We start from the raw sequence: 24,813 nt of genomic DNA, 5'->3' as shown, positions 1-24,813 counted from the left end.
AAACCAATAAAACCACGAAACAAAGCACACTGAAACACCATTATGCAGGATGCTTTCATCAAAGTTGGCCAATTCAGTTCAGCAATTTTTAAAAGATAAAGTTGTTCAATGTTTTCCTCTTCTTCACAATGGCAGCCATGTCATGATAGACCTGTATCATTTTTAAAAATCTGAAGACTTTCAAGATAGGACACATTCTGACAAATTTGGTCCAATTCTGCTATTTTTAGATGTTGTTTCAAGGTTAATCAATATTCATCACAGCTGCCACAATTGCACCAATCTGAAAGGCCTTTATACCATGAAGCTCTTTATCAAAATTTAGTCACTTCTTGTTTTAGATAGGACTACTGGAAGTCCAATTTTTCAGCAGTTTTGGGAATTTAAAAAGTTCTTTGAAAGTCAAACATGAAGGTTGCCATTTAAACTTCCCAGAAAAAACTTCTGTGCAAGAAAACCCTATATTCCATGTACACCTCTCCTTCAATAACTCACACGCAACAGGGTCCACAAACATAGACCACACTGTAAGAAAGGGCGAGAATTATGGAAGGACCTCTAAAAATTTTTAAAAAATCAGCTCAGACATAGAGAAAACTGTGGGGGAGGGAACTAGGCTGTTTAATGACTGAAAACTCGTTTTACAATCACGTCGATAATAACTGTTAGTAACATGCTTTTTCTAATAAAGTTGTTTGTTTTTCTGTATAAATAACAATTATATTCAAAATGTCCAACATGTGAAAGACCGCTCGAACAGGTTTCAAGAACCATCATATGTACGCGAAAACATGTGTATTACATCACCGCTTTATGGTTTGTTGATCAGTCTGGTTCCCGGAGTGGTATTTGTTGTTATAATGCCAAGTCAGGGGCAAAGTAGCTGGGAACTAGACTAACTATCAATACACCACCAAACAAGATTCCTTTTCAAAAACTAGCGATGTTGATTTTGTGAGACAATAGACTATGTCAAAACTCATTTATGTATTGTTCAATTAGTACAATATTGAACTTGTAATTTCACTGGAAGTAATAGTGAAACTTCTTATCAGCCTTGAAGATATGTCCAAGTGCCAGTTCAGAAATTCTCTGAAACTTGCTTGCCCACAATGGTCCATCCCCATGAAACCAAGCTCTTTATTTCATGAGCTATTTGTTTTGCTTGGTTGCCTAGCTATCTTTGATCACAGATATGAATGAGAGAGTTACTTTTTGGGTAGTTTAATTATGTTACATACACATTAACATTTATAACAGTGTCTGACTGATCAAGTGCAGTGAGTTCACCTGACATACGACTGGAGCTGCTAGAATTTAAGTATGTAAGATTTGCTTGCCTTTCAACTTTTCTTTTATTCCACCTGTTTTATTTGACTAAAAAGACATAATTAATGTGATAATACAAAGGAGGCCAGCTTTTAATTCTGTGCAACAATTCAGTTATCAAAACATGGTCAGGAATTAATTAGGTTCTCAGAGAAATGCTTGCAGACATAGCTGTTACAGCAGATTGACACATTTTACATTTAAATACACATTGTATTTATGATGATTACACTTAAGAGGAACTAAAAGATAGAATTAAAAAACAAATTCCACTTTAAAAAAATTATTTAACTGGCATTAAATATTAATGTACTGCCTACACTAGGTGTGACAATTTTGTTGATTTTTCAGCACAAGATAGGCTATACATGGAGGCCAGTATAACTGGTGGAGGAAGAACTCTGGAAAATCCGGGAAGAACCACCGACCCACGAGAAGCTTCTGGTAGGCTTTCTCACATACCCACATTAGCCGAACCTGAGACTCGAACACACACAGACAGAGGTGAGACAGCAGTGATCCGTAATGGTGAGCACTTGAAACCACTTGGGACCCCCAAAATTTCCTTGAATATCTTTAATTATGGTGTACTAAGAATGGCGTTTGGAAGGAAAATGTAACCAATTATATGAGTTCTTATTAAAAGCTGATTAAAATTTCCAGGTCCTATCGTTTTTAATCATAAATCGAGCGATATATATATATATATATATATATATATATATATATATATATATATATATATATAAATAACCTATCAGTTACCAAATTTGATCACGATTTCCTTCAAGTTCAAGAAATAGGATAATTTTTTTTGGGGGGGGTGTTATTTTCTGGTTTTAAAAAATGGGATCCACACCTGATCCCAAGTTATAAGCGGATTTGCAAGTTATCAGGGTGCAAGTTATTGAGGGAGTGGCGTAATTATAAAATTTCTATTGCATAGTTTACAAATAACTGCATTAAAAAGTGTGACCCATGCAAAACTTTTGCAGGTATTACCTGGCATGGATATGTATACTGAAGTGATGTATCAGCTGAACAAGAACTTGCTAATCTATAGATTACAGTCAAACTTGTCAACAGTGGCCACCCATGGGAAATGGCAAATTTGGTCTTGGTGCACAGAAGCCAGCTTAACCTTTTAAAGTTGGTTTTTGAGCAAATACTATGCAATGAATAGTAGCAGTAGCAGCAGCAGTAGTAGTAGTAGCAGCACAAGCATTAACATCGAACTTGTCTAAAATCTTGATGATATATAGATATATGAATATATATATCAAAGATTGATCAAAACTGAATTAGAAATATGACCTCCAGAGAGATAACAAGGTCTGCCAATCTGATGCAAGATCAGCTCATTAATGTGTCAATCTTGCTCATTATTAAAACTGTCCTAGATTTTTATGATGTAAGCCCATATTCCAAGTCTGCTTGAAACTGGATCAGTAATATGAACTCTAGCATTGTAACAAGCAACTGCTGACTGACTGAACTGGATCAAAAATATGGACTCCAGTGTGCTAACAAGCAACTGGTGACTAATTGAATCTTGATCACAAATACGGACTCCAATGTGCTAACAAGCAATTGGTGACTGATTGAAATGGATCACAAATATGTACTCCAATGTGCTAACAAACAACTGGTGACTAATTGAATTGGATCACAAATATGGACTCCATGTGCTAGCAAGCAATAAGTGACTGATTGAACTGGATCAGAAATATGGACTCCAATGTGATAACAACAGACTGGTGACTGACTGATTGAGAATGGATCAGAAATATGGACTTCAGTGTAGCAACAATCAAATGGCGATTGACCGACAATGCACAACACACGATGTATATCAGGCCATACCATAGACTCACTTAGCCTGATTAACAATGTCTCTTACAGTGGAATAATTGCAGACAAAAAATAATTTTGTTTCACTGTGAACTTGACCTTTATGTTAGGCACATGGATGTTCACATAACTCAGTGTTTACTGATGATTCTTATTTGTGCAAAGTCGCAGCTGAAATATCTTGACGCTTGATTTGTGTTCACAGAACACAGATGTCCATCACAGTGCCTGAAATGACTTTAATGTTGAACTTACACAAGGTGTGATGGGCAGAGAGAAAGGTGTAGAGATGGTGTGTGTAATTTGAATTTTCAACATAGCTTAAACTATGATGTCTGCAGCGTGGCAGTTTATAGTTATGTCTAATACTGGGGTATCATGCCGCAGACATGTAGCATGATGTCCCACCCAGTCACATTATCCTGACCCCAGGCCAACCAGTCCTAACACTAACCTCTCAATGCTGAGCGCCAAGCAAGGCAGCCGTTAGTACCATTTATATTAATCTTTGGTATGACTCGTCCAGGGTTCGAACACACAACCTCCCCCATCTAAGGCGGATGTTCTAACCACTAGGCAGTGTAGAGATGGATGGGCAAAGTAAAACTATATGCCCCTAACAATGTTGCATACAAAATCTAAATAGAAAGTCATCCAAATGTAATATGAATACATTTTTAACATTTTAAAATTGTACTCACTTTGATTTGTGGCAGTTCTGTTGGAGATTCAATGTCGAATGTGATGGGTGGGGGAATATCATGTCCATCCTGCAATTATTTCATTTCCTCATCTTTATATAACACATACTTGCAAAGGAATATAAATCATTATCAAGATTATCAATGTCTATCTATTTAAAAAAATGAATAAAAAATATTTTTAAAATAAAACAAATAGGATCCTATGATACTTTTAAGTTTTCAAATTAAAAGGTTGATTTTATAATCTCAGATCCATGTTATTGTTTCATTCGGAAACTACCTTCCTAGAAAAAACTAATGATTTCAAATATTTAATTTTAAAATGCTGGATTCTAAAAACATTTGATACCAACCATTTAAAGGCATAATATTCAAACATTTGTTAATAATAATAATAATAATAATAATAATAATAATAATAATAATGTATAACAGAACTTTTGATGTTCCTAAAATAAACTTACATGACCATTTGTGTAATTTCATCAAATGTTTTGAAGTTAAAGTTCACATTACTAAATTTTTGCATCATCATTTAACAACCACAAACTATCATAATAATAAAATTTAACATATGACCAGAAAAAGTCAACAAATTATCACAATAATATTAGGCATATAATATAAACAGTTCATACTGAGTCTCAGAATGATAAATATATCCATTTCTTTGCTTACTGTACATTATTAGCATTGTATGTGACAGTGTTGCCCATAAAGACACCATGAAATTGTTTTTGTGACCTAGCTATCCTAAAACAAAATATAGGACCTGATTCATGTTTATAACCGGGTCTTTATTTGGGTCCATGCTGTGTGAAATGACTTTTCTCTTCAACAAAAATAACATCAAGTTTGCACAAACATGGAAAAGTAAAGTTGGAGCAGAAAAATAAAAATTTGTAATGCTAAAAATAGAGACTTTGAAACACTGTTTGATAAAATGATTAATTTTATTAGCAATGGACCTGACTATGTTCACCATTTTGTAATTTGCTTCTGATTAGGTAAAACAAAATGTATTTTTCACCAATTTTATTTAAAGAATCATTGGCAAATTTTCAGTGGCAATTCCATAGATAGCAATAATATTCCCGACATTTATAATCATCAAATTGGCACCTAAACTGACTAAGGTGCATAAAACTTAGTTTTCCAACTTTCCACCTTTCTCTTATAGGGAAATCTGGCACAGAAGTCAGTGTTTACTTTCATTATTAATGCCCTGTATTGAAACAAAAATTGGTGCAAGGAAAATTGTGAAATCAATGCAGGATGAAGTGGACTGCACTTTTTTGAGACAGTTGAGGCAAAATCACAGATTCAAAGGTGACTAATTTGCCCCCAAAAGCCCCTTAGCATGGACCCTACTTTATCTGTCATTGAGGTTTACATAAGATATTATACCAAGATTATAGTTTCTTATGCTAAAAACAAAAAAATGATTCAAAGACAGTGCTGTATAATAAAATGCAAGAAAACAAAACTGGTTGGACCTATTTTTCTGGTGGTGCTACTTATGAGATTCAGAGAAAGTAATTGACTTTGATGACCTATTCAACTTTTAAACATTACATTACTGTAAAAAAAAGTCATTTCTTATCTCTACATATTTCTACCTAGCCAAGCAGATGAGTTTTCAAAATTTCATTACTATAACAATTCCAAAGATGTGGCAAACATATTTCTTTGCTAACAAGTGTTGTTATAACAAAGTGGTGGATGTACGAGGTAGTGCATTTACAAGGTAGTGGTTGTCCTCCAAACATACTATGATCAGGTGATGTACACATAGTAAATAAATAATAATTTAATTAGTATTATGCAAAAATTGAAGTGGGATGAATGGACAGAAAGTCAGAAGGACAGACAAGCTGGATTTAATATACCCTATTTTCTATGAAAAGCTAGGGGCAACTAGCAATTGAATTACAAGATTCACTTGTCCCATTGAGCGTGAAATGATATCTAGGGCAGGGAACTGATATCAATTCACCAGGTGTTTAGTGTTGGGCTGGTATTGCATTTGAATACCTGGTGAAAGAATATCAATCACCTGCAAGTCCTAAATCGTTTTCACCATTCTGACTTTGGATTTGCAAGCCTGCTGAATAATTATCATGTCAGTTAGGAAATAAAATGATCGGTACATACCAATTTTAGAATCTTAGGAAATTTCTGCCGTACAGCACTGAAATGAAACAATTGCATGTGACAGCATACAAAATTACAAAGAGACTTTTCTCAAATCAAATTTCATAAATTATATATGCATAGTACTGAAAGCCTGCTATATACAAATCTGAATCTGGGCTGCAAGACATCAACTGCCAGAAAATTATGCAGATGAATCGTCACAAGGCACATTTTCTTTTCCACAAAAACATTTCCACTTTTTCCCCAAATTTGTGTGTCAAATAGGACAATTCCTGAAATTCTTAGAACACTGTCTTAGGTTCTGAATCTTGTGACAAAAGTTTAAACCATAACTGAATAAATTTTCCAACATCAGTTTTAACTGCATTTTTGTTTCCAATATTTTCTAGATAATACTTATTCAACCTTTATCTCTAAAACCCCACTTTACTGCCTGTTGGTGTCATAAAGCACCAAAAAATAAATAAATAAGAATTCTAAACCTAAAAAAGACATTGGAATCAGTGCACTATTTATGATCTACACATAATACAGGGTTAGATGTGAAATTATATTTTAAAATTTGTGGGTTTTTTGAGGTTTTTTTTAAGGTCTTATTGAACTTCAAGACATAAAACAGTTACAAGATAATCTCAGTGGTGAGCATAACATTGAAAATTTGATAAAGTATGCTTTGAGTTTCAAAATCAATGAAAATACAGCTATAGTAAAAATTAATTAATTAAAATGACCTGATGTCTTTAATTTGCATAATTCACACACTTTCTGGACAGCTAGGATAGTGTAACAAAAACAGTGAGCAAAAAAGCATTTTGGGGGGGGGGTCAGGATAGAGCCATTGATGGTTTTTTTAACTCTGAAAGTTTCTTTTTTATTATTTAGGTTTCCTTCAGGTCTTTCTAAAGGTTTTTCTTAGGTTTCTAAGGAGGTCAAAATGAAATTTGAGGTTTTTCAAGGTCCACTTCTAACCCTGATAATAACACACTGATTATGAAATACAAATAATGCTCAATAAACATTTATATGATCATGCTGCATATTAAAAGAGATAAAACAAACTGTTCAAAATTCATAAACTACATTTTCTTGTGCATAATGAACAACCAGTTACAAACAGCCTTGACTAATTGGGTGCTATGCTGTTGTCACATGATTCACTGACAGATCAGGCCCTATTCTGTTGTCACATGATTTGCTGGCAGATCAGGCCCTATTCTGTTGTCACATGATTTACTGGTATATCAGGCCCTATTCTGTTGTCACATGATTTACTGGTAGATAAGACCCTTTTCTGTTGTCATGATTTACTGGTAGATAAGACCCTATTCTGTTGTCACATGATTTACTGGTAGATCAGACCCTATTCTGTTGTCACATGATGATTTACTGGTAGATCATGCCTATTCTGTTGTCACACGATTTACTGGTAGATCAGGCCCTATTCTGTTGTCACATGATTTACTGGTAGATCAGGCCCTATTCTGTTGTCACATGATTTACTGGTACATCAGGCCCATTCTGTTGTCATATGATTTACTGGTAGATCAGGCCCTATTCTATTGTCATATGATTTACTGGTAGATTAGGCCCTATTCTGTTGTCATATGATTTACTGGTAGATCAGGCCCTATTCTGTTGTCACATGATTTATTGGTAGATCAGGCCCTATTCTGTTGTCATATGATTTACTGGTAGATCAGGCCCTATTCTACTGTCATATGATTTACTGGTAGATCAGGCTCTATTCTGTTGTCGCATGATTTACTGGTAGATCAGGTCCTATTCTGTTGTCACATGATTTACTGGTAGATCACGTCCTATTCTGTTCATTGTATTAAAATATATTAAGCAACCAGCAAAGACCCAGATGTGCTGGCATATCATATACATCAAAGTCTATAATCTTTGCAGTTGGATACATGCTGTCCATTAATATACATGTAAATGCAATCAGTAAAAAAAATACTTTTCAAGAATTCATGATACAAATTTATCACAACCAGTATGCAAAATGGATAGCCAATGAATCAATTGTTATCAAAACTTTCTTGGTGCCAAGATATGACTCATTATCAAATTTTTGTGGTGCCAAATGTAAATTTTATCAAAACTTCTATGGAGTCAAGTGTAAATTCTTTAAAATCAGAAACTTTTTGGGGCCAAATGTAAATTTTTTATTGAAACTTCCATAGAGCCAAAAGTAAACATTTTATCAAAAGTGTTTTTGATTGGACAAGCTTCCAATCAATCAACCTTCTGTTGGCAATTTCTGTTTACAAAGTTTGTACCAATATAACTTTTAGTAAGTTTGGTGGCATCTTTAAAGGAAGAGATGATAAATCCATAACTTTGTCAATTTTATCAGCTGTACCCGGATTGAAAATATATATCCGAAACATAAGCTGCATAAGTAGATATATATATATATATATATATATATATATATATATATATATATATATATATATATATATATATATGCTCATTCTAAATAGACAGTATCATACAATAAAAAATGTATTCAAGCTTTTTTTGCTTGCTGGGTGAGAGTGGCATGAACATACATGTTTTTAACATTTAACATTCAGTGGTTCCTCAAAGAAAGGCTATAAGAATTTGAGTGTATCTGGAGAGACTTCTCTGTAATGACCACTAGAAAGTGTTTACAGCCTTTATAATATGACTTGCACAAATATGGTAGCATGTACTCAAACATATACGACTCAAAGCTCCCAAAGTTTCCTTTTTGAAATCTCCAATTCCTCATTTGCATTTTTTAAAACCAAATTAAATTCAAGTAAAAATGATCCCCAAAATTTGAAATTTATATGCAATACTATATTAAAGAAAATAAAGTGAAGACAAATTTCATAATTTAGTTACAATAAGGTGAGCTATACAAAAATATTGATAAAGACAATTAAAAAGTTTGCAAGTGAAAAATTTTGAATTTCATCCTTTTGCTTTTGAAATAATTTTCTTTTGTATGCAAAAAGTAAAACAAACCTAAACAGAAATTCTGATTCAAAATTAATTTCTTTATCGAATTTCAACATGGTCCTTATCATGTTTCTATGGCACTAAATTTTACGAAGTCACATACAAATCCTTCTAATTCCAAACAACAATGTATACGATCCTCATGGGTTCATCATGACTGTCCCCATCATGGTGGGTAATCATTATTATGCACTTTGAGACCCTTCAGGTGCCAGTTGCCCCTGTCTTGGGTTGATGCCCATTCTGGGTCATCTTACCTGTCATTGGGTGCAATCTGCGTCACCTGAGCAGTCTTCTATCCATGAGGTCCAGAATGAATGTATCACAGTATGTCTCTCCAGCCAATCAAGCAGAAGGAATCTGACACTAATTTTCTAGATATGACAATTTTAGTTGCAGGATTCCACATCCCCCCCCCCACCCCAATCTACAAAATGTAAGATCTGACATTACTAAGTTTGACTCAAAGGAAGTTCCAAATGGTACAAAAGATAAAACTGTACCATAATAGCATGCTTTCAATTATGTTATAAATACTATGAATAATACAACTTTCGTGGTATGAAAAGCATAACTTATCTTGAATTTTTTTTTTTAACATGAGCAATCCAAGCATTTAAATCCAAATACAATTCTCATTTTTAATTTACACAGGAAGATGTACTTTTATCCTCTGTAAATATTTTACATACACTGCCTACTTCCAAACAAACAACTAAATTTTCATAAATTTATCTTTTGCAGCAATTTACATAACTCCAAATTCAAGTTTCAAAAATGATCCAATTTTCAATTCTTTCAATTAAAATAAAATGAGCAAGGTTTATTGTTTTTTATCATTAAACATTCATTTATTCCAGATCTACTTAGAATACACCATATACTTCGTTATAATTTTTCAAAAGAAGATTACTTGTATGTTATTTGTACTTTAAAATGCAAGAGTAAAATCCATGGGTGGGGTGTGGAATGAATTACTCATTCCCCATCCCACCTACTGAGTTTACTCTTGCATTTTATAGCTTTTGTTTATGTCACTGTCAATGATGGGTACCAATCAAACTGTGCAGAATCATAGTTGCAAGCAATCTTATTCTGCAGAACAGATAGCACTGGCCCCAAATATTCTTGTTTCTGTTTATTTCTGAAAGTGATGTCATATTCAGGTGATTAAGAATGTCACATCGCATGAAAAAAACTGTTTCAAACTACATTCCAAATTGCAATGCAATATCTAATCTTAGTGATAATCATGAAGATACAGCATAAGGATATCACCAGGATAACTGCTTGAGCTTATGTCACTGTCGATGCAGATATCACAAGGATACCTGCTTGAGCTTATGTCACTGTCGATGCAGATATCACAAGGATACCTGTTTTAGTTTATATCACTGTCATTGTGGATATCACAAGGATACCAGCTTCTGTTTATGTCACTGTCACTGTGGATATCACAAGGATACCCACTTCTGTATATGTCACTGTCAATGAGGATATCATAAGGATGTCTACTTTATCTTATGACACTGTCAATGAGGATATCACATGGATACCTCCCTTACTTTATGTCACTATCAATTATGTCTATAATCTTAATGTCAAATTTCAGAATAGATACCTTACTTTTATAAAATGTACTAAGTTTCTCTGACTGAAATCAACTGCACTTACGATATTCAGAAATGGACATTAAGAAAATATGAAAGTTAGTGAGAAGCTGTGTGCTCAGTAGATCTTACCAGTCATTGGTTCGATTATGACCTAACTAGAAAATATAAGTCAGGTAATCCTCACAAGCATAGGAAATCATAGTACATATTTGCCAATGGTCTTCAAGGATGAAGCCAGAATAGGAATCAATACCAATGATTACTTGCACAGTTCTTTGCCTTGACCATGTTTATCTCAAGGTAAACAACAATACCTAAATTTATCCATGTAGTATGTGGTGTGCCTACCACTGAACAACAAGGATCAAAATCTTGAGTCACATAATGCACCCTGAATAATGTGTAAAACAAACATCACAGAACTTGATATACTGGCTATTATGTGACAGTAGATCTGAGAATATGCTGTTTGCAACTGGGTATGTCTTATACACAAGTAAATACTGTATGTATGCAACTGGGTATGTCTTATACACAAGTAAATACTGTATGTATGCAACTGGGTATGTCTTATACACAAGTAAATACTGTATGTATGCAACTGGGTATGTCTTATACACAAGTACATACTGTATGTATGCAACTGGGTATGTCTTATACACAAGTAAATACTGTATGTATGCAACTGGGTATGTCTTATACACAAGTAAATACTGTATGTATGCAACTGGGTATGTCTTATACACAAGTAAATACTGTATGTATGCAACTGGGTATGTCTTATACACAAGCAAATACTGTATGTATGCAACTGGGTATGTCTTATACACAAGTAAATACTGTATGTATGCAACTGGGTATGTCTTATACACAAGTAAATACTGTATGTATGCATGTGTGTGTGTATGTGCATGTGTGCATGCATGCATGCATGTATGTATGTATGTATGTATGTATGTATGTATGTATGTATGTGTTTGTGTGTGTGTATTAACAACTTTCTTAACTGCCCTTATAAGACAGTCATAATCCCATCAATGTTTTCAGTAGATATAATAATATCTAATGGGCAAAGCAGGTATGTGTCTAATTGAATAAAATCATATGAAAATACTAGTTATAATCAAATACTAGTTATAATCAACACAGTTCCCTGTCTTAAGACTATCTCTTACTGGTGGGTCTATTCTAGAACTGAATATTTTAGGGGGAAATCACTCCCTCCATTTCAAACAGAAGGGGGAATTTTCTGAATATACAAAGGATTTAATAAAGAAACAAACACTGGCCTTAAAATATGACTTGCACTATTTTTGCATTCTGTTGATTGTTCAATGTGATTGTTGTGAAATTAGCGCAAATCCTGCGACTGTGTTTTCCAGAAAAGACCCTGTACCAGTCCAAGAACTGACAGCATTGATAGTGGAGGTACTATAGAGACCCCTATCTCAAGACCTAAGCAGTTACCCAGATCAGTTTACCCTTCACCTAGCAAGCCTGCTGGTGACCTCTGAACTTGCTATCCTTGTCAAGACAACAGATGAACATTACCATTACCTAATGTAGCTCAACTGATCTTTAAACCTATCAGATAATTCTAATATCAACAGTTCCAGTGTCCAGCCTTTGATCTTGTCCAGTTCATCAACATTCCTCAGCTGCAAAAAACACAACATATAAACAAAGTATTACAAGAAGAAACCTATTACCTTGTTGGAAGTCAATAATTCAAATATATAGCGTATTATACATGAACTAGAAAGGAAATATTTTTAAAAATTATGTTTCTCTGAAAATACTTATCTAATTAACATTAGAAAACATACACAAAGTATTACAAGAAGAAACCAATTATTTCGTTGGAAGTCAATACTTCAAATATATAGTGACTTGTACATGAACTAGAAAGGAAATATTTTTAAAAAATTATGTTTCTCTGAAAATACTTATCACATTAACATTAGGAAATTACTCTTTCCAGACATGATTTTGGTTTTCCATAAAAAAAGCTGAAAATTTTTTAAGGCTGGGTTGGGGGTCCTCCCCCAACATGGTCTTGAGAGGCAGCACCCCCAATCTGGGGGTGCAGGGGCCTTAAGCCAAAAACGCATTTACACTCATCAAAAACTGCTCCTGGTGCAACTTATGATCATAAAATAAACCAAAATAATCACTTGAAAAACTAATAAAATTACCAAAAATGTTCAACTTGACTTCAATAATTTCACAATATTTATAGTCACATAAGTTTGTTCTCCAATACTATTGATGCTGTTATTTCATGTGCATGTCAGTGTTCACATTGTAATTAAGTCACAACAATTTGTCAAAGAGAGCCTTTTTTCTGTCAAGTTGGTGCTTGTATTGGCGACAAGCAGTGTGCATATTGTGACAGAGGGCTACATCTGTTCTCTCATGGAAGAAATCTTTCTTCTTACAGTAATTAACTGCACTTTTTCAGATGCCTTCTGAGCTTCAACTTTTCTGTATGCAGCTTCTTTTGTAGGTGCTGTTCCAAACTCTTCCAAATGCGATTACTGTAATTCAGATCTTTCTTGCAGAGGTCACAAAATGCCAGTCCTCTAGTGTTCAGTTTTCTTATAAACTGACCAACTAAATTTCCGTCAACTTTTGCTCCAGCCATTCCCATTTCCATATGTTTTTTTAAACCTTTATCTAAACTTTTTGTGTCATGGTCTCTCTCAACAACTCAGGATGCCATGTTTTGCAAGCATGGTTCCTCATTCCATTGTCATCAGTTTCCATTACATGAAGATTCAATGGATGAATTTAAACCTTTGACTAATCAGAATACTGTTTATGAGAGTTGTGTGCTAACTAATATATGGAAAGAATAATTTAAAAGGGTCATTGCTGAATGGGACCGGAAAGACTGTTTTTAAAAAAACCAGATCGGAGATGACATAAAAAGCGGACTACATCAAGAAAAATCTGATTCAAGTCAGGAGAAAAATGGAATTTCGCTTTAAAATGGAGAAAAATCATGTCTGTCTTTCTGCCACTGAATATAGTGCCCCCTGTAAGATGAAACACATTATTCCATCTCTGTATCATACAGAAAGGGAAATAGCTCTTACAGATAACTCTTGCTGCTGCGAAGTTGTCCAGCAATATCCCAGATGTAACCAGTTTAAGCTTAAGTGAAACCTTTAAAAGGATTCTCATATTTGTGTGGTAGTGTGGGCAGGATTGAGAGTTATGTGATATGGTAAGTATTTTCAAAGAAACCTATTTTCAAATAAATGTCCTTTCTCCATCTAATACATAACCTCATTACATCAAGAGAGAAGGTAAGCAGTGGATGAAATGCTTGAGCATCCAACCTCTACATACATCATCCTGTAGGAGCAAGGTGATTGCTCGACAGAATGGATGAATCTCTAATGTGAGGCTAACACTACTGAAGATTATGCATTTATACATGTGTGAGAGTGATCCCTGTGGGATCACACATTTGGTTGTGCTGTCATTAACAGCGCATGGTAACTGTCTGGACAGCTGTCTTCATTGCAAGGTCCTGTCACTATGATTTTCTTGGGTACATTGCACCAAATCAAGCAGACTGTTGATCCAGGATTGGTCTCATTTGAGAGAGGCCATCAGAACTATATTGCATTTCATGCCCCTCATTTACAAAATTAGATTTGGTTCTGGTTCCACTTGAGGGAAGGCATACAACTTAATATTCCCTCCCAGCTCATTGAACAGGTGCTCCCTCATTTACAAAATTAGATTTGGTACTGGTAACACTTGAGGGAAGGCATACAACTAAATATTCCCTCCCAGCTCATTGAAAGGGTGCTGACAGCCATTGTCTCTGGTCCAGGAATGACGAAACAAAAATGGAGTGAACGACTGTGAATGTGCACAATGATCAAGGAATCTGGATTGTATCCTTTGCAATAATTTTCTGAGCTTCTTCACAATTATTTTCCAGAGAAGAATGCAGATTTAAATTAGGTCTCCTGACATTTAGGAAAATACTTAAGGACAACTTGCTTTCTAACCTCCAAACTTAGTATGGTTTCACAAACATCCCATTATCACATATGAATGCAGTTAAATCCCTGCATCAAAACTAGAAGAACAAGTAACAGCAAATGGTTGACAAAAGTGGATGGCATGAGGATGATCAAAAATATTAAAGTAGTTTGGATGGAATAATTAACATCTTAAAATAATTCAGGTTTGGATAATCACAGATGCATTGTACAAGAAAGATGTTCAAAGGTGAAGCAATAGTTATTTAGGTTACTTATTATTTTTCTATGCAAAATGAACATTAACCTGTTGATTAAAAAACTTATGTTTAATGTTTCTTACCTTGTTTTTCCCCAAATTTAACTGTGTAACACATGGGGCTTTTTCCGTCAAAGCAGCAAGGTGTTCCAGACTAGTCAAATTGTTGTCGCTAACATCAAGAGCCACAAGCTGAAATAACCCATAAAAATATTCACTATTTGTTCAGAATTAAAGTACATGAAGCTAAAACCATTCATATCACAAGGCCCAGAATCCTAAAAATATAGCACTGTGCTACCCTATCAACACTCCAATTTGCAAATAAAATAGTCATGTGACTGAAACTTCACAACAGGCTGATGAATATTGACAACTGGCCTTCCTCTGGAATCCTTCTTGATCATAATGTGGCAAACAGAAAATGACAGCAGCACTTTCTCATTACAATTAGATATTAAATTTTACAATAACAAGAGGAATGGTGAGCAATTCCCTTGCATATATATATTTCTGCTCCATAACACATCCAACCTACCCCATGACGAAGGTGAATCTGTAGTAAACAAAAAAAAACCAAAAAAAACCCCAACACTTCTGAAAAAAGGTTAATTACAATCATTTGTGAGCATTCAAATCTTCTAGCAACAAGTATGACATAGAAAGTTTCACAGCAACCAAGTAAACAATGCAACCGTATTCACAAAATTAAGACCATAGTATACATCAGGTTTCACACAAATCTTTAACAAGAGCCCCTTGACAGATATGATGCTCTACTGGGTAGATAGAATTTCCTGGAATTCATAAGATCATGTGACCAAAGAGGTATCATAAATCTATTGGTAAAAACCCATGTTAATATAGGCATCCATTTGGGTGTGTAGAGTAACAATAGTTCAAGACAGTCAACATGTTGGCCATATTAAATGTTTTCATTAAGGACCAACTAGACACTCTATGGACTCATTTGGGTAAAAGCCCATCTCAAAATGACTTTCCATTAAACAGGAGTAGCAAAAAAAACATGATTCTCAAGATGGCCACATACTGGACATCAGATCTCCACCATAAGAAGTCTTTTTATTGAAAACCCAAATGTTGATATAAGATTCATTCTGCTGAAGTAGCAATAACAAGATTCTCAATCTAGCCACCAAAGGCATACATATTAGAATCATACCAACAACATTTCCATTTAGAATTAAGCAGACATCGCATTAGGTGTTCTGGTGAAAACCCCATGTCAATATGACTAAGATGGAGTGGCAATAACTAGATTTTCAAGATGTGACCGCCATATTGGTTGTCTGAGCAACATTTTCATTGAGGACCAACTAGACATCATGAGAAATCGTTTAATGAAAACCTCGTGTTGATATGACCGACATCAAAGCCAGGATGTGTAGCAACAACAAGAAAATGCCTGGATGTCAGACTGATACCATTTTCATTTAAGACCAACTGGATATAAGAAATAAAACAAACAGGACAATAACTCTAATAAACATTGTGACAGCAATCTGATTTATCGAAATGTGTATCTTCAGGTCTGATAGTGTCATAGATGATCCACCAAAATCTTCAGGACTATTAGCATTAACGTGATTGTATTATACAATGGAATAAGCTACATGACAAAAAAGGGCAGTAAGTTATTTGTCCAGATGTACATTTGCAGGTCCTGACATTTGTGAAATGACAAAACACAAAAATCTAAAAGCAAGAGTCCATAGAATGGCTGATGCTCTTCTAGCCTAACCAAAATGTTAGGAATCCAAGATAGATGAGCCCATTTTTTCCTCTTTAACTGCTGATTACTGGAACCTTTCTTGATATTCTTGAGAAATTCTAGCAAAACAAATGTGGTATAATTTTTTTAATTTCATATGTTGGAATTAACATGTTTACAAGATAAAAGAACAGAACAAAATTCTGTCATGGCTAATGACACTGAACCTGGTATCATGCATACAAAATCATTCACTGTCTTGCACAAAATCAAGATATAACCAACTAGACATTGTACAGAGTATGTTTGTTTTTGTGAAAATCCTATATTGAAATCAGACCTGACAACCGTAACAAAACTTTCTCACTAAGGCAGTCAATATTTTTACACACAATCAATTTTCAGAAAGGTACAAATCCATATCATGTACTGCTATTGTCTACTTGGAAAACATGAATTTCAACAGTTCAGAAGCATGATCTGAGGCTGATATTAAGATGAAAAACATTTTCAACTGAAAGGTATCTAAAGTACAATAAGTCTTTAATTACCTCCAGTAGTTTCACAAACTGCAGTTCTAAACCCCATTTAGTTCCAAGGCCTTTTACTTATTCTCCCTGATTGACTTAATCTTTGGGTTTATTCTGAATTTTATGTGGCAAAGGCTATCATCTCTTCAGTCATGAGACATGCTAATACCAGCATATGATGTCCAATATATCAACTCTTGTCCAATAAAAGTAACTGTTGCCTTCCTTTTATTTATGTGCTGATCATTTAAACCATTTAAGAGCATTGTCTTTTTCGTCTGCAATGTGTTTTCATTCACTGGAGACTTTTTTCAGAAAATGCTACTAATCAGCAGTTTCATAATACAGGCATTTTGCATGAAACATCTGGACAGTTTAAAGCATCTGGACAGTGTATACCGTAAAGCCATTTTCATTTAGAACCAACTAGACATCTAAGTCCTTTGGTAAAGACCTCATGCCGATAGAACAATACATTCATGAGGAGTAACATTAACAAGATTTTCAAAATAAACACATTTCTGTAAAAAAACAACTAAACACTGACTATTTCTGGTAAAAAAAACAACTAAACACCAACTATTTCTGTAAAAGACCAACTAAACAGTGACTATTTCTGTTAAAAATGAACTTAACACTATTTCTGTTAAAAACCAACTAAACACCGTAAGAAGTCTTTCGATAAAAATGCACTGTAAATATGACTTTCTATTCAGAAGGTGAAATAGCAAAAAACTTTCAAGATGGCTGCCATGGATATCTATTGAAGACCAATAAGACATAATAAGATGTCTCCTGGTAGAGTAAGGTTGCAATATTTATCAAAATGTCTAAATGTGTACACCGTATACAATCATTGAATCAATGCTGTTGAATCTAACTGCTTTGAAACTCAACCCTTCTGCAATCTGCATGTTAGTCTTTCATCTGACATCTATATATAAGCCAAAGATAACGTGCATGTTACTCTTTCAGCTGACATCTATTAATATGGAAGCCAATGACAATGTGCATGAAATACTTCACTAAATATGCAATAATTTTATTTGCTGTTGCCTTACACCTCTTATTACGAAATCTGCTGTATACAGTTTCTTGCAATTTAGGTGAGTGTGTGCGTGTCTGATTTGGATTTTTAACGTAGTTTTAACAATTTTTAGTCTCATCACTACAATGTCTGCAATGTCACAATTTATACTGGGTTAGTAGCATATTTCATTCAAAATTTTCAAGGTTTTTTCAAGGTTCAAAATCGTGTTTTTCAAGGTGCATTATTACATTAATTTTAACGGATACATAAATGAAACTATGTAAACACGAGTTAATACTTACTATTACTCCATACAAGGATCATTTCTTGCAAATTTATTTAAAAAAACAACAAAATAAAACATGAAGTCAATAGTATGATCATTGATATCTTTCCCATCCTACATCTGGGCATTAGAATAATGTAGTCACTGAACAAATTTTCATTTACTCTGTCTGCACTACACTATTTACAAAGTCCAAAATATTTTAGAGTGAATTTTTCAGTTCTTGTAGCTTGTCATCAAGCTGTTTTTCAAGAGCTCCAAGTTCTACAATTTTGTCCTTTTCACTTTTCCTCAAATTATTCTGATGTCATGATAAAGGAAATTTTCCTATGCTTTCAATGCATAGTCAGCAGCAGCAGCTGTCATTGTCTAAATGTCTTTTTCAGTACCTTCGTTTCTTCTTCACTCATCCCCATAAACAAAACAAGTAAAGATATTTTTTTATTTACTGCTTATTTAAAAACAGCGTATGAATATTTTAAACTATTTCATATTAGATATATTAATATTTCTCTCAGCTTAGCTGTAATCTATATTTATAGGTTTATCGTGTTCATTGCAATTATCGTCTGTCCTACTTCCACTCAATCCCAAAACAGAACTGGATTGAACTAATTTCATAATTAAGACTATATACAGTTTATATTTTAAAACTTGAATCTCTGTGTTCACAGACATAACTCTTTCATCAAAAATTATTTCATGCTAAATGCTTCTTGTTTTGCTTGTAGTAAGCGCCATTACAAGAGCTTGGTTTTTTTTCTTAGCTGCATGTGACCGTGGAACACTCTCTCCCATTGCATGCAAATCAATATTCTTCTGGCATAATTTGCATTTTGCAAAGCTCTCAGAGAAAGATCTCATAATCCAAACTTTATATTTTCCTTCATCTAGCCATCAAAGTTGGAACTGGCAGCCAGCCATGTCAAAGCAAATGATTCAAATTAAAATCACTGCTACATCTGGGCTTCGTACAATCGGAAGTTCAAAATGTATGACTGTGCAGTGGCCAGTTGTAAAAAAAAGTTTTGTTCCTGCACAAACTTAACGAGAGATTATTTTTTGTTGTTTTTTTTTCCTTTTCTTTTTATTTAATTTCAAGAAAATCAATGCTTTTCATAGTACCAAGACAATATTTTGAATTTTCAAGGTGTTTTCAGGCCATGAAGGAACCATTCATTTTTCAGGCCTTTTCAAGGTCTCCTACGGACCCTGTTTATAGTGATGTCTACCACTGGAACATCATACTGCAGACATGTAGCATGATGTTCCCACCCAGTAACATTATCCTGACACAAGGCCTACCAGTCCTAACACTAACCTCTTAATACTGAGTGCCCAGTGAGGAAGCTGTTAGTACTAGTGATGGGAATCAATAAGAATTTCATAATCGATCTTCAGTTCTACTTAACCAACTGATAAAAGATTATGACCTGTACAAATAAAAAGCAAATTTGAATTTGTTTGTTATACAGTTAAATCTTTTCTCAACAGTTCAAAATGTTTATAACTGTACAGGAGTAATCTCTTTTAATGACAGGAATACTTTAACTGTATAAAAATATTAATTTTTTCTATTGTGATGTGTTATTTTTGGTCTGCAACTTTGTTAAATGAGCATAAATTTCTATGGTTGATAAGTTTTATGTAAGTAAAAAACTTGCAATCCCCCAAAACCCTTTCATTAATACATGATGTGACTATCATTCAAAGTCTACAAGGACATGGTTTACTTGTCATTATTTACAAATACTACAATTGATTTTACATTTAAACTGAAACAACTCGTCAAAATTTGATTAAATTTCTTAACTCAACAATTTAACAGCAAAGTCATGTATTTATTACTATATGTTCCTAATTATGAAAGTCTGCACCCATGGAGAATGGTATGGTTTTATGTTTACCATTTACAAAAGAGTTTATTAACTTCTGTGTTTTGCATGTAACTAAACAGAAGTAGTCTAACTTTCCACAGAATCGATTACGGAGCTTCACAATCAATTATCTTACTGGTTTGCTCAACCAACCGATCATCGATTATAATCAATAACTGGGTTTGAACCTGTGACCTTCCGCATTGAGGCATATGCTCTAACCACTAGGCCACTGTAGTGGTGCAATTTAGGTAAAACATCCTTAAGATTGTCATGATACTGTTTTGTAGTGATATATATATATATATATGCATATATATGTATGTATGTATCAAGAAACAACTGATAATGCCAATGATATACAAACTAAACAACATATCTTTGTTTACACAATTACCGATTTTATAAATCTTAAAGGCAGTAAACTAAACCTTTTATATATGTAAATATTGCAGCCTTAGGTGAAAGGGAACTCTTGATAAATTGGCTTTCTGCAAGAATGCTTACCTGATTGCAATAAATGTTACAAAATAAACTCTGCTAACTTTAAAATCCAACAGGAAAAATGAAAGTAACACACACACACATATCTACATATATGAACAAAGGGAAGAAACTCTCTCCCACTGCCCCTCTTTACTAATGCTAGGTGCCTATCCAGGGGCCAAGCTAGACTTGAATTGTAGGCAGAAGTGATTTCTCCTTTTAGACACAGCCAATGCACAAATGCATCTATTTTTAGAAAGAAGGGTTGGCCATGGTGAACAGAAGAAACCAAATTATCAGGACCATAACCCACCATCAGTTAGCTCTGGTAAATCCCCCACCCCAAACTGGACAATAACTCCTATGTAAATTACCCCCAGGTACATAATTCCGTGGTTCATTATAAGTCCTAACTCTAATATGAATATGATTTAAGCTGAGATGGCCACTGGTTCTGGTTGGTTTGTAATTTCTCATGCTAACTGAAACTTTGAATATTCAATATTGAATGTAAGACATTGTGGAGATGGAAGCGGGAGGTTGTGGGTTCGAAGCCCGGACGAGTCATAACAAAGACTTACAAAAATGGTACTAACAGCTGCCTCGCTTGGCGCTCAGCATTAAGAGGTTAGTGTTAGGACTGGTTGGCCTGGTGTCAGGATAGTGTGACTGGGTGGGACATCATGCTACTTGTCTGCAGCATGATGCCCCAGTGCTAGACATCATTATAAACTGCCACACTGCAGACATCGTAGTGATATGACTGAAAAATTGTTAAAGCTACGTTAAAAATCATAACCACACACACACATACACATTGTGGAGGTTCTATGATAATCTTCTTTTTAACCTGAATTTGATCTGAGATTGACTGCTGGTTCTGGTTCACTGATCTGAACTTAAAGAGTTACTGTCTGTAGTTCATAATTTATGGTAGACAAGCAATTATTGATTATTTATGTGGAATTGTAACCAACCTTAGTTTTAAAAGTGCTGTTATTCCGCAGTGAACATTAAAGTAGCTTACTGAAAATGTATTATTTGTTATTACTGAAGCAAAGATTCAACATGTCCTGAACAATGAATTATATTAATGAATATTTATTATTTGATATTATTATTTGTTATCATTACTGAAGTGCTGCAGTCTAGGTATACATGGCCTCTTACTAACCTGCTGTTCGAGGCTTGGGTTCGGCCAATGTGGGTATGTGAGAAAGCTTGCCAGTACCTTCTTGTGGGTTAGTGGTTCTCTCTGGGGTTTTCCCAGGTTCTGTCTCCACCATTAATACTGGCAGCCATGTATAGCCTATCTTGTGCTGAAAAATGGTGTTAAACCCTACAACAACAACAACTAGCCAGCCAAGCTGGTCTGGACCTTTTATTCTTGTGGTATGTATGCCCAGCTGAAACACAAACCAGGTTTGATTCCTGACCAGAACACTTAGAATTTGTCTACCCTCCTGTTACATTTGGGGGCTTGTTTGACTCTCAGTAGCTGGTGGACAGGCTGGGAATGGGCTTCATACGCTCAGAGTTGAATCTGGGTGACATATGAAAAGGTCTAGGTAAGGAGAGACGAGTGTAGCGGATTTGGTATGAGGCCACTTACTAACTAGTCTTGCTGGTCCAGACCTTTAGACTTGTGGTATGTATAACCAAACCGAGTTTGATTCCTGAGCATGACACTTAAAAATTGTTTCCACATCTACTACAAAGGCAATGATACATAGGGATAATTGACACAGAAGGCAATCATCAGGAAGTAACTGACCAGGGCCTAATATAGTGTATAATTTGACATGGGGATTGCAGAACAGTAGGCAATTGCCCTAGTTCAGCCCCCCACCCCCCACCCCCCCGTTCAGGTATCGGCTGGCTTGTGTACAAACTATCAACTTCAGATGCAGCAATTATTCTATCCGTCATGATCTTAACAGGATGATCCACATGACCAGAAAAGAGTGCCACTGAGCCATTAGTGTCATCTGCATAGGGTGCATTAAAAGGTGGTAGTGAAGAATCAAATCCATCAATACATTTAGCAGAAACACTCTGGGAAATCCACTTCCTCCTGAAAATCAATTCCATTAATCAACAACCCACGCATCATGCATGAGAAGGAGATAGCTAAAACACTGCATATCCAGATGGACAAAATGCTTGGACAGTTAACTCATTCTATTCACTAGAAAACCCATCTGATTTTTTTGGTTTTTGTTTTGTCAGGTTTAACACTATTTTTCAGCATGTTTGGCCATACATGGTGGTCACTATATTTGGTAGAGAAAAACCAAGGAAGAACCAATGACACTTGGAAACTACTGGCAAGCTTTCTCACATACCCACACTGGTCAAGCTGAGACTTAAACACATGTGGACAGAGGGGAGATGTGCAAGCAATCCCTGTTGAAAAGAGAGAAGATTGTTACTGCCCTTCATGAATGACTAACATACCAACTGTTTTTGGAAAATGTTATCCAAGTATGCCGCAGTTGTGGATGGCAACTCAGTCTGAATAGGGTGATGACACAGTTGATGGTCGTAATGAACACAGACGGGTAGATTCTATGACTAAATGCCAGCGCATGTAACCAAGGCCAGGTGGACAGGGACAAGAAAATGTGCATGGATTAGAACTAGACTGATGGTAAACTTGTCCCCTATAACTTGAAGTATGACCAACACAAAAGGGCTGATTCTATGACTAAAGGTCACTGCAAGAAACCAAGGTCAGGTGGACAGGGACATGAAAATGTGCATGCTGCAGATATAGACTGATGGTAAACTTGTCCTCTCTGACTTGAAGTCTGACCAACCATATCGTTTCCATTTTTAACTTTGGTGAATCTATGTAACTGTGGAGCTCTTTTTATTTCTATGAGTGACAAGAGCTTCTGTTGACTTAAGGTATGAGTAAAACCCTGGAAAAGAACCCCATGTAGTTTAGTTTGCAAAATCTCTTTAAAGTTCACATGGTGAGTAGCAAGTTAATCTACTGCCAAAATTTTTCCACCTTCTGTGCATCAGATAGAACCTCTATCATGGATGGGGAGGACAAAAGAGATGGTGCTGGATAAGCAAAAACCCAAAGCCCATTCATAACAAGTTTGACTGCCTAATCATTTTGCAGTAAAAGGTCAATAAATGAATGAGTCTAGTGTCTACAGGCAGGTAGTCAAAGGGTAATCTGGTGGTAAGTCATTGGTAACTGCTGGGAGACAAGAAGGAAAAACTTTGCTTCCTGTATCCTTTATTAAACTGCCTCTGAAACTGAGGGTTCAGCTATCACATGAAATGTGGTTTTAGTCAACAATGCTGTAGCAGAGCAAGTTTGGCTTTCTCTCCTTCTGCCTATCATATTTCCACCATGGCTGACGATGGTGTGGCCTAAAAGAAGGTGGAGGCAGTCAAACTAAAGCTTAAACGTCAGTAATTGTACCAAATGATTACTCACATTTTCAATATGGCCCCTGAACTGCAATGGAATAGCAAAGGGCACTGAACAGAAAGCAATGGAATGATGAAGCTTAGAGTGGATAAGGGCTTTTCATCTCACTCTATCCAAACTGGAAGCAGCCATCAGGGGGTTGGCATAGAGTGATGCATGACTTTGTTAATTACCTGGCAATGCAAGCAGTAGATTCTCACACCCAATTACTGCTCAATGTTTCAGCACACCTAATTGCTGCTCAACTGTACAGACTGTGAAAGCAAAACAAACTGGCTGAAGATTCCCCATTCAATGCAGATGAAGTGGCCATATCCTGCACCTACCTGAAGGTGGGGTCAAAATCATGACAATGAATCCAAATAATAAGAACACTGAGGACAACAAATAGCAACAACAAAGTTCTTGGCTGAGCTCATTATGTTGGCTCTGTATAAATCCGAGTGTATGTGGTACAAGTGGGACACAAATTATGCTAGCAACAGACTTTCTGAATTAACAGGGTCT

General features: G+C 35.1%; 1 protein-coding gene across 1 annotated transcript in view; it reads right to left on the bottom strand.

The window, feature by feature from the left end:
* LOC149794603 (nuclear RNA export factor 1-like) overlaps positions 1-24,813 on the bottom strand; it is a 105,001-nt gene that overhangs the window by 25,526 nt on the left and 54,662 nt on the right. The window contains exons 11-14 of the mRNA XM_089968890.1: positions 14,999-15,106; positions 12,212-12,312; positions 6,039-6,075; positions 3,882-3,950 (exon numbers count right to left, since the gene is read on the bottom strand). Coding sequence (XP_089825016.1) covers positions 3,882-3,950; positions 6,039-6,075; positions 12,212-12,312; positions 14,999-15,106 — 315 coding nt within the window. The remainder of the gene's footprint in view (positions 1-3,881; positions 3,951-6,038; positions 6,076-12,211; positions 12,313-14,998; positions 15,107-24,813) is intronic.

Source organism: Sinohyriopsis cumingii, chromosome 8 (genome assembly GCF_028554795.1).
Source record: "Sinohyriopsis cumingii isolate HCF-2022 chromosome 8, ASM2855479v2, whole genome shotgun sequence".
Classification (NCBI taxonomy): Eukaryota; Metazoa; Mollusca; class Bivalvia; order Unionida; family Unionidae; genus Sinohyriopsis; species Sinohyriopsis cumingii.
Note: the sequence above shows the minus strand (reverse complement) of the source record. Positions and strands in the feature narration are given on the sequence as shown.